This window comes from Watersipora subatra, chromosome 8, assembly GCF_963576615.1.
Source record: "Watersipora subatra chromosome 8, tzWatSuba1.1, whole genome shotgun sequence".
In the NCBI taxonomy this organism is placed as follows: Eukaryota; Metazoa; Bryozoa; class Gymnolaemata; order Cheilostomatida; family Watersiporidae; genus Watersipora; species Watersipora subatra.
Window position 1 is genome coordinate 3,064,337 of NC_088715.1, and position 17,375 is coordinate 3,081,711.

Genomic DNA, 17,375 nt, shown 5'->3' on the forward strand with positions numbered 1-17,375 from the left:
CACCGGTAATAAGAACCAGTGGTATTGTACTGCTATTTCATTTCATCAAAAGTTAGAAATATCAGATATGATAGATTTTTATGAATATAGTTTAAATAATACAAAAATCACATGAGAAAAATCTTTAATTTGAACTGTTCTAGATATATAAAACAGGTTTGGTACGCTTGGACAAGTCCTTTACTACGATATAATCGGTTTTGGTGTGGAAAGGATTAAAGGTACATAGTTTGCAAAATTTTAGCGCAGCATTTCACAAAAAGCAGACCGATAGACAAATCTATAATTGGCTTTTGCAGAAATTCAAATTTGAGCAAGTTACAGTATTACACAGTAAAGTTTGTAGAATTCTCCTGTTACAACACTAATAAAAACAATATTATAAGATAATACGCGATGCATCAGTGCAAAATGCAGCGCGTTAATGTTTTGCTCTGCCAAAAAACTGTTTGGACGCTAATATTGACTAGTTCAGCAGTGCAGAAATAGAGTTGAGGCCAGAAGATATTGGAGAAAGTATTAGACAACTAGAAGAAGTTCGTTCCATCGAAAGCAACAATCGAAAGCAATGAAAATATTTTTGTTTCTGCATGTAATCTAAGCATGATTTGTTTATGTCACTAGTTCATCGATATATATTTGTAGCATTTGATAGATTATCATTATATAACTTATAAATATGCAGATTTATTGCATGTTATTTAATAGCATCCTTAATACAGCTTACAATGGATCGATGCTCATAACTCCACTTCTATTGCACAGAAAAAGCCAGTTTTTGCTGCAAACTGTAGCAAGCATATCAATGCGCGTTTATGCAACATTAGTAAATATAAATATGAAATAAAAATGTCTTCAAATTTAGACCTAAATAATATTCAAAAATTCTAACAAATTGCAAAGAAGAACACAGGTTATGATATCATCGCAGGTCAATTGCAAACAATAGATTTCAACTGGTAGAGATTTTTCTCAGGTTCTTGATGCACACTTATTAAGAGATCTTTGACAAGTTGGAGGTAAGTTAGCGGATTTATTGCATCCAAATGGTTCAATATCGGTCCACTGGAAAAAGAGGGCAAAATATAAGCTACATCTGCTTCATTCATAATAGGACTAAATTTATCTTCTGAAAATTCTGACCAGCCATTTGAAAACTAGACCGCCAGCCCCTATTTGAACGGCGCCTCCAATTGACCGCCACCATAGAAGAGAGGTAAAAAAAATGGAGCGCTATGGTGTTCAATTAGAGGTTTTACGGTAGTTTAACTTGTTTATAACTACATTGTAGGTATGAACTTGTTAAACTAATTACTCTAGCTTCTATATAGTTTGCAATGGTCTTCTTCTAGAGTGCCGATATGACCATGAATGCAGGGATAAAGATCAAGTCTGTATATCCTATTTCTGTTATGACCAGACGAACACAACTGAAGGTAGGCAGTATATACACATATATACATATACTTGTATGTATGACCTGTAATCATGTCAACAAAGCAATAACAAGCAACCAATTTTTGTCAGCTTTGGAATACTGACACGCTGCAAATTGATTGTATCATTAAACTTGTGAATTCAGTAAAAACTAAAGTTTGCTGGTCTTACTTCCTTTCTCCAAGTTATTCTCAGATTCCTGTTAACTTTTGCTACCAAATTGATTTTCAATTACGTAAAATATTAGGTAAAATCTAATATTTAAAAAAGCTGCATATAAATTATCATAACTTTTGAACCACAGTCTATAAAACATGTTTTGGCACCAAATTAATTAGCTGGATTAACGTTTTATATCAGCTGATGCCATAAAATTGCCACATTTGTATTGCAGAATGAGCTCTCACACTTTTTTAGCCATTGTTACTACTATCGGAAGCATGTCCGAATTGAATGCGTTATCAATATTATTACATGTTGCATCATTATTATTACTCCTAAAAATAAAATAATCACTATCAGCACTGCTATTGTTAAAAACCCTATCAGACTATTGATCTACAATTAGTGAAACCTCCTGTAATGCATTTGACACAACTGGTCATCGCTATGAAGAAATCGCGATACAAAAATTAAGTTTTTGCACAGCGGAACTACCCTCAGGATTCGTTGTAAACATATTTTGTATTGGCTCAATGTATACAGATAATTGTTTCCTCCTTTTTAAGTACAGAGGCTGTGAGCTAATCGATTAACTACTCACCAATCAGAAATGTTTTGTACAAAGACTACTAGTGCCACACTATGAGGCTCTTGGCCATATGCAAACTCTGTTGAGCCGTACTATGATCATGATAGCAAAAGAGTTGAGGTATTGAGTAGCTAGTTTGAAGTTCTATATTTACAGTTTTTACTTTTCAATGGGATTTGAGCTAACTGAAGAATGAGAAAACAAATCTAAAGTTTTGTAACTTTTGTTTGGAAACACGTCCTTAAATACAACACATTCTGAATTATGAAAAGTTATTTTAAATTTTGTCAACGTTTTCTGGTGTGTCTCCAATCTACTATTCAGTAGCAGTTATCTAATATCCAGTATATATTCTCTAATATCCAGTATATATTATTTAATATCCAGTATATATTATCTAAAATCCAGTATATATTATCTAATATCCAGTATCAATTATTTAATATCCAGTATCAACTATCTAATATCCAGTATATATTATCTAATATCCAGTATATATTATCTAATATCCAGTATATATTATCTAATATCCAGTATATATTATCTAATATCCAGTATATATTATCTAATATCCAGTATATATTATCTAATATCCAGTATATATTATTTAATATCCAGTATATATTATCTAATATCCAGTATATATTATCTAATATCCAGTATATATTATCTAATATCCAGTATATATTATCTAATATCCAGCATCTATTATCTAATATCCAGTATATATTATCTAATATCCAGTATATATTATCTAATGTCCAGTATCTATTATTTAATATCTAGTATATATTATCTAATATCCAGTACCTACTCTCTAGTATCATGTATCAAATATCTAATATCCAGTACCTATTATCTAATATTCAGTAGGCCCCTATTTATTATCTAACATTAAGAATGTATTGGAAAAGGAATCAGTATCAAAAATTTGTGAAATATTGAGTTTTGCCTGTTGTTGTTACGTGAAGTACGTACAGACGTTTCTCAGTTCATGGAATCCATGTTGTTAGTGAGAACACAGAAGCATAATACTACGATATTTGACATCATATTCAAATTAATATAGTGGCAGTTCTCTATTTGAAGCTTATACGGGTTGCGACTCAAATCCTCAGCCAAGGAGACAGGTACCTTCTGATGGCTATAAGATGTACACATGTCGTGATAGCTTCGATTGTGACCCCGGGCAGATTTGTGTGAACTGCGTTTGTGCTGCTGGCTGTTCATCCCACTCCGACTGCAAGAATGACCAGGTGTTGTAGCAGAACCACTATTTCCATGATTTACATTTTGGAATGTATTTAATTTGGGTTTTCTAATTATAATGTTTGCAAACCCACCATGGCAGGCCTGTATTCCCTGGTTGCAAGTTGGGGCTGCAAATGCTAGGCAACTAGTTGTGAACACCTGGAGGTTTGGGGGGTGGTGTAAGTCCCCCAACAAAGTTTTTAAGCAGCTGGACCTTTTGAGCATCAAAAACCCTCAATGTATGCATAAATGCAATCAATTGTAAGCATCAAACTCTACATAAATATATTGCTTATGGTTCATGATAGGCAAAACCTTTTCTTTATTCAACGAACGATATAAAATTCATGACACTACAGATTTCTGCAAGGGACATTGACGGAACAAGAGCTATTACTTTTTTATTGCAATAGTTCTTGTTCTGTCAATGTATTCACGGCAGAAATCTTTCACAACTGATTCTGTATCTATTTTAACATTTTCATATATGTGTAATATTAGAAGATTATTTAGACCAGCCTGCCCGATAGTGCTCCTCTTCGATGTTTTGATTTGCTTCAATGCAGAAAAGGATATCTCACTCGCTGCATTAGGGGCAGGCAAAACCAATACTAGATTAGTAAGCTTCTCCACTTCATCGCTAGTTGCCCTAAAGGTATAAACACACCAGGCGATATTTAGAGCAATATCGCGCTGCATGGCGCTAATCTGCGCTGGAATTCACTCAGCGTGCTCATGCAGAGCGATAACGTTAGACTTTCTCTACACAACTTTATCGCTAGCGAGATGCATTTCGATTGGTTGGCTTTTACCAGATTGCAATTTTATGGCGGGTAATTATTTCTTATCGCTGTTCACCAACATACAGCAGCGGCAATTTGCTATTTTGTTACAATTGAAACATCTTCAGAACAAACACTGGATTGTTCATAAATTTAATAATAGCACTCCCAGTCCTGTACACCATAACAAAAAAATTACAAAAATCCGATTTGAAAACCAACATTTTGAGTCAATCGTTGCGCAGGTTGACCATCTTGAGAACGGTAAATATTTTAAAAAACCACTACAAAATAAAATATGTATAAAATAGTAAAAAATATTACAGTTAAAAATACAATAATCGTTTTTTCTTGTCTTCTTGTAGTGTAGGCAGTTTACAATCCGTGAAAGTGAGATAGGTTTAATAACAAATGCGTAAGTTGTTTACGTTGTCGCCTAGACGGCGCCATATTGACTAACCTAGATTTATTAACAACTCCGAAGAAACTAATGATACAAAATTTTATTGGCTGTTTGTGGGCGTGCCAATTATCTCGCTTGCTAGTGAATCGCTCAAGTGTGTTTGTGTGCCAGCGATATCTCCGCCTTCCTCATGACGCTCGCGATAAAATCGCCTAGTGTGTTTATACCTTAAACCTAATGGGCAACTGGCGATGAAGTGGAGAGGCTAGTTGGGCTCAGTAACTAGTAGTTGGAAATTCCAAGTGAATGAGCTTAGACTGCAATTCTTAGAACTCAGCCGCCGAAATTCACTGAAAAGTTGGCGCGGCCCAGCCGCGCCAGGAAATACGGGCCTGCACCATGGCAGGGCTTTACAGCCATAACATTGATGTGAACAAGCTACATGTAATAATGTGTTATTAGCTTTTAGCTGATTCCTGTGCTCACCAGTTTGCCATAAAAACAATCAATTTGGTGCTATATGTTCATTTATTCTTGTTGGTTATACAAGCACATCGCTCATATTCATTTCATTCAGCGGTAATATGTTTTTTTTTAAATTTAAACCTTTTATATCAGGTCTAGTTTCTAATCATGTAATAAGTTGGGCTGAACTTTGATCAACCAAGGTTTTGGAGCTAGAAGGTATTTAAGGTCCTTGATTGCATCAGATAGTGAGTGAGTGCTTATTAGCATTTAAAATCATTCACCTGAAACTCTCTTATAGTAAGTTGATTAATAGAAGTAGTTAATATTGTTGATATTGCGCTGTCAAGCTAACCAATCAGGTGCAAAGTCAAAACATCTGCAAATGTTGTATTAATAATTTAATAGTTTTCCGCTCCTGACAAAATCTTGTATACTTTGAGAATAACAAAGTGTTTACTAGTATCCTAATCTAGTTTAGGTATCCAAAGTGTTTACTACTTTTAACGACATCAGAATTTTACATGCTTTGCGATGTTTAATGTTATAAATGTTCTGTTTTTACTAATTACAAATAAAAATTACTGGTGCAGAATTTTTTCATAATTTTCTCAGAATTTTTATGATTAACATAAACTACATTTACTGGGTGTTATCACTCTAGGGGGGAGATAACTCTATGGGTGTTAGTGTCTAATGAATTGCTATTGTAAAAAAACAATCATTTCAAGATAAAACGCATCATTGCGAATTCCTTTAAAATATATCAATCGAGAGGGGTGCCGCACGCCCCTCTTGGATTCTCCCCAGGTGGATACAGCCCTGATATTAATCACGGTAGGTGTCCCAGAGAGCATGATAAAAATTACAAAAAACAAGTAAAATGTTTTAGTAGAAGATTTACATGGTTATTGATTGTGATAATTATAGACAGTGCAGTTAATGGCTTTGCCAGGGTTTCAGTAGTTGTCTGTTTGTCATATGCCATCGTATTTTTACGCACACAGATCTGCTTTGCTGGTCTCTGCATGGAGCGGTGTAACAATTCTGGAAAGGACTGTACATTCCCTGCAGATGTGTGTGTAGATACGATCTGTAGAGATTCCTGTGATGTGACAGGTAAGCTCATTTAAGCATCACCATTTTTGATGCATTCTATAACTTGTTTAGTCTTTGGTAAAAAGTGATACAACATGTTGTTTGCCAGGTCTTATAGTATCTTTGACCATCTGCACTAGCAACAATGTATCTGGTTTTTTGCCACCACTGAATGTCAGTGTATCTCAAAGTATGTGGTGTATATGTCAGTTTACCAGCTATAGATCTTAAAATCTTGAATCGTATATACCGTCCGAAGTGAATTCAATCCTGGACCAAGTCGTACACAGGTCTTACGCCTAGTCCACTGGACTATGGAAGTCGAATTGTTAGCCTGCCAATATAAGGCATTATATCAGAGCAATACCTAACTGCTTTACGTATGACGCGGGTCATAGCATAACGTCACGAGAAGCTGTTCGCTCACATATTAAACTGCCTAATGACCCTAATAGCAAAACTCTTCCCTACTTCTCATTGTTTATAAGACAAAAAGCTTTTCTCATGATATGTAGTTTGAAAGTTAGAATGGCAAATGTTGTAATATGTTAAATACAAATCAGTTTTCTGTCCAAATACTCTTCTATTACACGGTCAACGCCGGGTGGCACAGCTAGTATTTTATATTATCAAAGGTTTGTACACAGTAAATGCTCCTACAACGTAAACCTTTATTTTCTAAAATGTTTACATTATAAGAATTTGATATAAATCTAGCAATTCAAGTAAAGCAAGTTTAAATACGATTAAATTCAAGTCTACTTTATAATCAGTTTTATTTTCAATTATTATAATTAAGATATGTAAAGATTAATAACCAGTTGAAGCATGAAGGATCGTTTAATCGACATCATATTATACTCGGTGCATAATTTTGATTGCGAAATCCTTTGGTTGAAATCAAGACTAAAGTGGAGTAATTTTGATGAATTAAGTTTGTTAGATTTCTGTTAGCTACTTCTACTTGTTGCTACAGGTGCAAAGTTTCTAATATAATATAAAATTTTCTAATAATAATAGGGCGGGAAAATTATCAGTAAAAATAAGGAGTAATCTTGAATCTAGGGAAGTTTGAATTACATATGTACAGTAATATCAGTAACCTGACAATGGTTTGATATTGAAAAGGAATATCTAAAGCTCGGATAGTTTCATCTTAAAACAACTTGACTTATGATAGACTAGTGGTGTAGGTCATTGTTGGCATACTAATCACTACACTTTACAGATGGAATATTACTTGTAAAAACACTCGTATTAGTTAACTCAATTCAATATTTGAATATAATATCTGATTGTGGTGAATACTTTTATTTGAGTTTATATTGTTTGTTTTTAACCACCATAATTAACTTTACTGTAGAGCTTTATCTGATCGATTTATACCATCAGTCATCATCTGTATAACTTCTAGCTTTTCGCTTGTCTAAATTTTAAAATATTACAAACAAAACTTATTAAATTTTAACGTAGTAAAAATATTGCAGATTAGAGGTTGACACTTTTAGATATTTTTCAGTTTGGAACTATTTCTATAAAAAAAACTGCTAAGGCTATGCTAGCTTTTTAGTGCATGTTTTCAGTTTGGAACTATTTCTATAAAAAAAACTACTAAGGCCATGCTAGCTTTTTAGTGCATGTTTTCAGTTTGGAACTGTTTCTATAAAAAAAAACTGCTAAGGCTATGCTAACTTTCTAGCGCATGCAGTAAATTTTGCTCTTGTATTTTAGCAAAAAACAGTAACTGTTGTTGCAGTGTCTTTATTCATTTTAGTTTGTAACAATATGATGATAATGCTTATAGCTGCTCCTCCATATGGAAGTTGCTCCAAAGGTGTCTTAACCCTAGAATGCACTCGTGAAAGCGACTGCCCACTTTATGGTGAATACACATGTGAAAACTCGGTCTGTGAAAAACTCTGTGACAACGAGGAGGAATGCGCGGAAGGCCAGAGTTGTGGTCTTTCTCTTTGCACATCTTCATGCGTCGTACGTTGAATTTATTTTTTCACTTGCTTCTTATTGCAACGGCCCCAAGCTGCTGCCTAACTTGTAGGTATATGCAAATGTAGCCTATAGATTGGCTAACCACCATTTCTTTGCATCGCGTTTGTAATATTCTACCAGTTTCTATTCAACGTTTAATTCTGCTGAGTTAAACACATCAGTAGTTACTAACATCAACATTAATAGCATGCTTTAAAACCTTACGTTATTTTTTGCAAAAAAATTATTTTTTCACATTCTACACTTTTTACTGTTTGCTCTTTTAAAAACATCATGCATGCATTTTCATATGCTTTTTCTTTTCTGTTCTATATTCTTCTACTTATCAAATAACCAAAGTTGGACAGCCGTTTTTGCTCCTGTAACGCTCATATAACTTGTATCATTTCTTTAAAGCTGATCCTATGTCAGCTTTTTCAGATCGGATGTTTATATCAGAGAGGAAATACTTGCTACCAGTGTTATATCTGAGCCTAGAGCTCTCTCACTAACAGTTTATCATATTAGTTTGATTCATATCAGATTTGTTATCTTTATCTCCTCTGATGGCACTACTAATGGTTACGAGTATTAGTAGCGGTGATTAATTTTCTCTCAGCACAAAATCTTTATTGTGTTAGCTAATGCTAGAGTACTATCTAGGAATATATTGCTGACTGTTACTAGTATGAATTTATCTGTTTCTGTGTATCAATGTAGGCTAATGAGAAACTAATGACCTTTAAGTCATTTGTCTAAACTAGCATCACAGAGAGAATTCTAATAGTTTGATACCTCCCTCTGATGTACTGTAAGCTGTAGTAGAATTAGTTGATTTAAGTAATCCATTACCTTTGTTTTGTTGTGACTTTATAAGTCTGGCTCTATATTATTACATAGGCAAGCAAGGTTTCGATATGGTAAGTAGTTGTTGTTTTGTTTAGCTTATATTGAATTTTAAGTTTAATCAAGTTTCTAGATTATTGATAATCAATTATATAATTATACGTAAGTTGGTCCTGCTGTGTAAAAGGGGCAGAACAGATGAGAAATCAATGACTGGAATTACTGAATACAGATAGCATAACTCCTACATGGGAAATCCCTCATTTGGTGTGTGTAGTCTTTGTTGACACAAGTAGTATATTGCATAGGATGGCTCTAATGGAGAATGTGTGAATGGAACACAGATGAATAAGTGCTACACTCACCTGGACTGTGGAGAGGGTAGAGTATGCAGCTACGGTATATGCTCCCCTCGCTGCTCCTGCTCATCAACTACTTGCGAAGGTAGTTAAACATTTGAAGTTGTTTATTTGTAATTTTGTATTTTAGGGAAGCTTCATGTTATTCTTGAACTGTTATATTTGAATTATTTTAATTAAATCATTATAACTCTTTCTCTATGGAAAGCATTTATAACAGCTTGCTTTAAATTTCATGCAAAAACATTGATCACTAAGTTAACAGGTTAACCCAAACTTTTGCCACAATAAATTTAGAATATTAAGTTATCATTTTGCCAAAAAAAGTAAAACAGTTCCTTCTTTACTCAGAATTCACAGCATAAAATCGCAATTTCAATTTTTTCTTTTTTGTCAGAATGGATGAAATGAAAAATTGTAAAAAATTACTTAAACAAAATGTCTGTTGGTGAAATTCTTCAACATTGGGTCTCAGATATTTTCATTAAATGTATGACAAAAACTCTAGCTTTCACTGCAATAACCTTGTGGCATGTATTAATTTCGTCAGAATAAACCAAAAATTCCAGAGTGAAAGAGTTAAAGTACTGGGATGTTTTATACTTGACTAATCTAGAAATAAATTTAAAAATAATGACATAATCTTCATCGGTTAAACATTCAAATAGACCAAATAATAACAAGTAAAGTGTTATAATACCTATACCTATTTAATTCATTAGGTTATATGACCAGTTTTGATATAACAAACAGTGTTTAGTTGAAGGGTCATCCTTATTGAACCAAAGTCAAATACAGGATTCAATAAATCCCTTACAATTACATATGTGATATAGTGCTGGCTGTCTGTTGCGCTGTTCTAATCAGGGTCAACTCCAGCACACTTTTTCATTTTTCATACGTTGGAGGCAGCGTCTTTGATATTTTAGTGGAGCCTTGTGATGTGGACCAGGGCTGGTACTGTGACCCTCTAACAGAAGGTTGTGCCCACGGCTCTAGAAACATGAGCGATGATGGGAGTGCAAACTGGATGATTGAGTGCATTGTAAGCCATTGCTTCATGTTTTCATTATTTTCTATAAACACTGCAGAGGTTTCATTAGCCCTTATTTGCTGGTACCAATTCTAAATTTGTCCAAACTTAAAATGAAAATCAACTGCTGCTATGACAAACTGTAGCAATCAAATTTCCAACAATCGCTAAAGTGACTGCATTTAGTAACTTGCTTTCATCTAAGGAAACCTTTACAAAGCTATGTACATGTATGTTCTGAGATTACTGGATTACCTATAGAAGAAAAAATTATATTTGGTTTGCTAATTTAAAGTTGTGATTATTTAAAATAATGCTTTGACAGTTGTTACTTTATCAAACTCGTAAAAATGTGTTTGCTTTCCAAACAACCTAGTCCTAGAAGATCATTGTAATAGCTGTAGTATTGTATCATTGTAGTATTTATTGCATTGCTTTGTAATAGCTTAAAGTTTTAGTGTTTTGATTAACTTTTATTAAAGTCTATTTTTATTATTTCTGTTTACATTATATCATTTCACTTTGTTTTTAAAATTATAGTTCTGAATTTTAAATAATTATTCTTCGTTGCAGTGAAAGGCCTGCTACAGTTCACAACAAGTTAGGCTCTCAGCAATTAAATTTTTTACTGAGTTTTATTTTGATATTAAAATAATACATGAATAATATTGAAGAAGACAAAAATCATTTGTCTAATTGTTTAAATGCAGGTCAAGTGCTCAAATATTAGTACTAAAAGCTGCAAACAATTCACATCTTGTATCTTGATATTGCACTTAATATTGCTCATTTCACATTAACAGTGAGGCCAACAATTAGTTGATCACTTTGTTCACAGCCAGCATTAACCCTGATATTCTGTAGATAAATAATGCTTTTGTTTCTCTTATTATTTGTTTCTCTTTTGTTTCTAATTATTCTTCGTTGCAGTGAAAGGCCTGCTACAGTTCACAACAAGTTAGGCTCTCAGCAATTAAATTTTTTACTGAGTTTTATTTAGATATTAAAATAATACATGAATAATATTGAAGAAGACAAAAATCATTTGTCTAATTGTTTAAATGCAGGTCAAGTGCTCAAATATTAGTACTAAAAGCTGCAAACAATTCACATCTTGTATCTTGATATTGCACTTAATATTGCTCATTTCACATTAACAGTGAGGCCAACGATTAGTTGATCACTTTGTTCACAGCCAGCTTTAACCCTGATATTTTGTAGATAAATAATGCTTTTGTTTCTCATGTTTAAAACAGTTTGTGTAGCATTACTAAAACATTAGAAGATCCTTCATATGCTGACCTGTTGTTGTATTTGCATCTATTTACTAATTGTACCATAGAGATGACTGTACTTCGAGCAGCTAGTTTTTGTACAGTCAATACAAAAAAATTCTTTTTTTTTTCATGTGTCAAAGATTTCATGCAAGATCACCATTGTGTGCTCATTGCTTCTGGCTGTGAGCAACCATCAGATGTAACCAGCCTACTTGATTGCACTTCCTTAGATTAATTTTATCTGTACATGGCTTTGTGTTTGGCTGAATGGTGACAGTTTTAGCAGCCAATTCAACTTATATGAGTTTTTTATGTCAAACAAGGTAGTCGTGTCCCACAATTGACAAGAGTTGAATGCCTTTTAGAGGATATACCATTTATAACAAGTAGTGTATACTGTTTATAACAAGTAGTGTATACTGTTTATAACAAGTAGTGTATACTGTTTATAACAAGTAGTGTATACTGTTTATAACAAGTAGTGTATACTGTTTATAACAGGTATCTACTGACTGTAACCATTATAACCTCTATTGCAACCGTGAAATAGGCAAGTGTGTCTACATAACAATTCCTGGGGATGAAGTTCGTTGCAAGGACATGGACCCATCTATATGTGGTTGGTATTAAAACACTGCACTTTCACTAGTCTATTATTCACTACAGGCCTACTCCTTATTCCCTGATAGCTATGAACAATTATAGAATGTGGGTACAACTTTTTATACCCTACTTATGGGTATTTAATCTATTTATTTATACCCTATTACTGTAAAATATTTTATGGTACATTTTTTATATCATCTGAAACTCATAGCTTGTGTTTCGACTCGTATACCTTTATTGAAACTGTGTTTTTAATTTTTTAGAGTTAGAGTTCAAGAGGCTATTTTTATGAACTGGTTGACAGCTATTGTTTTCTAAATGAGCTCTGTCTATTCAGCTCATATTCAAAATAACTGTTTTATATCAGGGTATTTGCTTAAAAATATTTTTAATTTTTTTGTTTCATTAAATTATTTATGCTATTTGATGCCAGTTTTAAAATTTAAAGCTCATGTAACTGTTTCTGTTCTGTAGAAACAGTAGACATCAGTTTCTGCTAACAGTAGAAATTGAATAATCTCACTATTCTTAACAGAACATTCCTAGCCTCTACCTACCACATACCAGTCTAAGACCACTACATAACATGTGAAGGAAGCGTTGGCTTGTTTTAACGCTCTTCACTTAACTTTTTAGATTGGGTTTCCTTTTGTTTTTAAAATTAACTTTTATAACTGAGTACTCTTATGCCAGTAATTTCTCTTGCAGCTGTTCACTACAAACTATTGATGGCTTGTAGGTTACGTAAAAACGGAAAGTGTTTTTCTATCAAGTTTAGACATGTAGGCTACAAAAAACATTGTGTGAAATTGCTATAAAATATTTCGATGTTTTCACTGACGTTTGGTACAGTGTATGTTTGTGAGACAGTGAATGACCTACGAGGGTATCAAACAGTAAATCAACATATAAGTGATAGTTTTAAGGTGAAACAAGTAACTAGTAACTATTTCAACCTAATATTAACTGTTACAGGAATGAATGGAGAATGTTGGGAAAACAAGTGTGACTGCATCAGGGATGGAGTAGGAAAGTGTATCGCATCACCACCCCAACTCTGCTCTCCAGATGGTGTAGACGTGTGCGAGAACGGACAAGTCTGCAACCGTGACTATGATGCATGTCTTTGCCCAGAGGCAATGGCACTCATAGGCACAAAATGTGTAGAGACATTTGCTCCCGATTGGGGAGGAGGTATCTTCTTTGAGCGTAAGTGCCAATCTAGCAAAAATGTTTTCTTTTAGTATCACCATTTTGACAAAACAGAAATTTTTTATGTTATTGTAAGCGAATGAATACAAAATATGGATGTATTAGGCATTAGTAGCATGTAGTTCATATGCACCTACAATGACATATAACATTACGTTTAAAGTGTTTTACATGGATATTTCCTGTTTAATTTAACCTTAAAGGTTGACTTGCAACAAAATTCACATTACAGTTATTTGGTATCAAAAGATTCGCCATGTCTTACTCTATTGTGTTGTAAGTGCCAAATATGTGGGAATGTGATTAAAAGCTCGTAAAAGCTAAAAAACGAACAGAAAATCGCAGCCACACGAGACCGCCCTAGTTTGGATTCGTTTTCCAAAACGGCTAAAATGTGACGTATGTGTGCTAAAACGGCTAAAATGTGTGCGAGATAGTTTATGTTTACACTTTCATGCATCCTTATTCGTCGAACTATTTTCACAAATATACTTCACGCTTGCAATAAAAACCATGTCTATTGTTCTTACGCGTCTATTTTATCGGCATCGTAATGCTGCAACTTTGAGCACTGATATCTCAAAACATAGCATAAAAATATGTTTAATTTTTTAAGCTTAGCTTGAACGATTGCATATCATTCTCTGATAAAAATGATGAGCCTTTTGGTCCGCTATGATGGTTGAAAAATGCTGTAGAAATTTTTCGCGCCATATAGCGGGAAGTGTAAGTCACATGATCAGATAATGTTAGTTTCAGTTCAAGTTTGATCTATCGCAAATAGCAAACACGCTTTCTCATATTAAACTTGTTTATTTCAATTCGTCATCATGTCTAACGCGCCACATAGTGTTTGTGCAGCTGAGAAGCACGTTTTTTTGGCCAAGAGCTGAGAAAAGACCAGACCTTCACCGGGCGTGGAGCAACTGGGTGAAGCTGGATGTGACAAACTTTATTTATTCGCCTGCTTACTCTTACCTTTGTTTTCGCCAGTTCAAAGACGACATGTTTTCTAACCTGTTTGCATACTCCACATATCACCAAAGCACGTGAGTAATTTATTTTATGAACTACTTGTATTAGTAGTTGTAACTCGGGTTATTATCTAGTATTCTCCTAATAGTACTGTATTAATCTATATTTAATATAACAATATTAATGTCATTTAATTGTAATATTATATTATTAGTATTTTATTTTTTTAATTACGTGTATTATTCTTATTATAATAACAAAACTAATTCATACTGCATATCTATCTGTAAAACGTAATATATTAATATATAATTGATAAAATAATGTTGTTTCACGATTAATTTCGCCAAATTTCTTAACCCCACTCACTTATAGATATGTTATATAAAATAGTTATTGTCATTTTCTGGTATCATGTTAATAGCATATTAATATTATTAGTTGATTATTATTAGTATTAGATGAAGAGTTTGTGCCAATCACTGAAGACTGGGAAGAGTTTGAGCGCTATGTTGGCCAGCGTCAAACGCTCTCCAATTACATGTAAGATAGAGCTGAACTAAACCAAACTTGACAAAATATAAAAAATATCCATAGAGTTATTACTCACATTTTATCTTTACAATATCATGGATTCTGATAGGGTTTTGTAAAATCTGTGTCATGATTGCATGGCTATATATTTATTCTTTTTCTGATCAAGCAAATATGATATAATAACAGGAAATGATGTTGTACAAATCTTATTGCAAGTCAACTATTGTGTTGTGATTTCAGAACCGAATCCTCCTTCAAAGAGGAGAAAATAATAGTAAGTGTGACAGCACTCCAGCGACTATTTCACTGTCACACCTGCGCCCTCCCCTGCTCATTCACGATGGTGCGAGAAGGCGGATGGGTAGAGTTCAAGGTTACATGTGCCTCCTGTCACCGATCGTACACTTGGGAAACAACTGCCAGAGTGAACAGAGCTCACGCCATCAATCCCCTGCTGGCAGCTGCATCACTCTTTTCTGGCGGATGCCTTACGCAGAACCTCCGTTTTCTGTCACTCCTGAACATCGCAATACCAAGCCACAGCGTTTGCCTCTACCAACAAAGAGAATACTTACATGGTATGAGTGTTAATATTTACTCATAAACTTGGAAAATGTGAGTAAAAGCTTGGCACACTAATTGAATAACAACATTTAGAAACAATTTTTTTTTTAAATGAAAATATGTCATCCTTCAAGCAAAATATATTATAATTCAAAATTCTGATTCTTCATCATAATATAGCACAAAAAGGGGGAAGAGAATTCTACATTCTTAGACTAATGATAATGATACAAATTAATCTTGTATAATGAAGTTTTACAATATTTTACAGTGTATTGCTGAGCAGTACACCCTGCATAACGAGGGATTGATGGCAGCAATCGATTGGGAGCTTGATTTGGCAGGTGACGGTAGATGCGATAGTCCGGGGCATTGCGCACTATACAGAGCCTACACTATGATGGATCAGAGCTGCGGTTTAGTAGTCAGCAGCCATCTTGTCAAGGTAAAACTTTGACAGTTTTTACTTCACAGCCTGACAAAAACCCAAATTTTTTAGTAGTTATCAATACATAAACATGAAGTTGCTCATCTAGCTAAATAGTTCATTCAAATAATGTGAAAGTAATTGTTGGTCGTAACTTTCTTTACTTTGCAGTCAACAGAGACCATCAGCTCTAACACCATGGAGCTGAAAGGCTTCAAGCGATGCCAGTCCGATCTAATTTCCCACGGCCTGAGAGTGAGGTCCATTACAACGGATGTTGTTACAAAGGTTGTGTGCATACTGCAAGCTTGTGTTTTGGCTTATGCCGCAAATTTGTCACCGTGAGCGACGGCCTCTACCTGCATGCTTGGTGTCTAAGATTCGGGCTCTTTTCCCACCAACGGATGATGAAGAAGAGTTTGCAGACTTGCAAACAAGATTTGCGGCATAAACCAAAACACAAGATTGCGGTATGCACACAACCTTTTCCGAGCATTTGGCGATGGCTCTCCAAATGGGAATAGATTATCTACCAAAACAACTATTGAAAAACAATAATTGCTGATTATCAAAATAATCTCGATCTTTATATAATAAAATCATAAAACTAATACACTCTCTACTGTAGTAAGTGTACAAGCCAAATATACCAGTTCTCCTTGTGTTCCACGAGTTCAGAATATGTGTGTTCAACTGATGCATTAAATGTGTAACACAAGAATTGTAGATAATGCTTGACACATTAGCATAACCTTGGTGTTGTTGGCATTAAATGAATATCCAACTCACTATGATATCGCAGGTAATTATTCCACCTCAACTCAAGGGGTGCAGACGCCACAAATTCGTTTACACCAGGATGCATACGCAGGCATTCATGCTCCCCTCGGTCAAGGAGACAATGCGCAAACTCAGCATAATGGCAGCACAAACATTCAGGAAGAGATGGCATGTCTTGACAACGCTCGCAGGCACACCACTCTGTAGCCGGTGGTATTAGCTCCTAAAGAAATGAACAGATATGTCTATGCAACCATAGCTAATACATCAGGTCGATGTGATCCAACAGTATATCAGTGCAGCACTAGATTTAAATATTAAAATTGTTAATGTTGTCATTCGAGAAAAATCTGTAATTATTTATTCGCAATATTGAAGCGATAATTATCATCATTAAAATCATGTATAATAATATTCGTTCTATCACTCTCAAGCTAAAACTATTACTACTAGCTAGCTTGGCACAAAAAAGCTGGCTAGTGGCGGTGCTTACTTGCTGGGAGGTTTGATTCTGTTGAGGATCTTCTTCAGATAGAGCGTCAGGCTCGAAACGTCAGGCAGAATTTGCGTTTTTGCGTCAGGCAGA

General features: G+C 34.3%; 1 protein-coding gene across 1 annotated transcript; it reads left to right on the forward strand.

Annotated features, from left to right (window-relative positions):
- Positions 1-1,361: 1,361 nt before the first annotated feature.
- LOC137401952 (tenascin-like) lies at positions 1,362-13,538 on the forward strand. Its single transcript, XM_068088423.1, has 7 exons — positions 1,362-1,436; positions 6,097-6,208; positions 7,992-8,176; positions 9,328-9,463; positions 10,308-10,423; positions 12,190-12,307; positions 13,270-13,538. Exons 1-7 carry the CDS (start codon positions 1,362-1,364, stop codon positions 13,536-13,538), a joined length of 1,011 nt encoding a protein of 336 aa, XP_067944524.1.
- Positions 13,539-17,375: the final 3,837 nt, after the last annotated feature.

Excerpts from the sequence above, each read along its gene's own strand:
- LOC137401952 (XM_068088423.1), top strand. The coding sequence starts at position 1,362 with ATGACCATGAATGCAGGGATAAAGATCAAGTCTGTATATCCTATTTCT. Across the intron at positions 6,209-7,991 it reads AGATTCCTGTGATGTGACAG|CTGCTCCTCCATATGGAAGT; the intron begins GTAAGCTCATTT and ends TAATGCTTATAG. Across the intron at positions 10,424-12,189 it reads ACTGGATGATTGAGTGCATT|GTATCTACTGACTGTAACCA; the intron begins GTAAGCCATTGC and ends TGTTTATAACAG.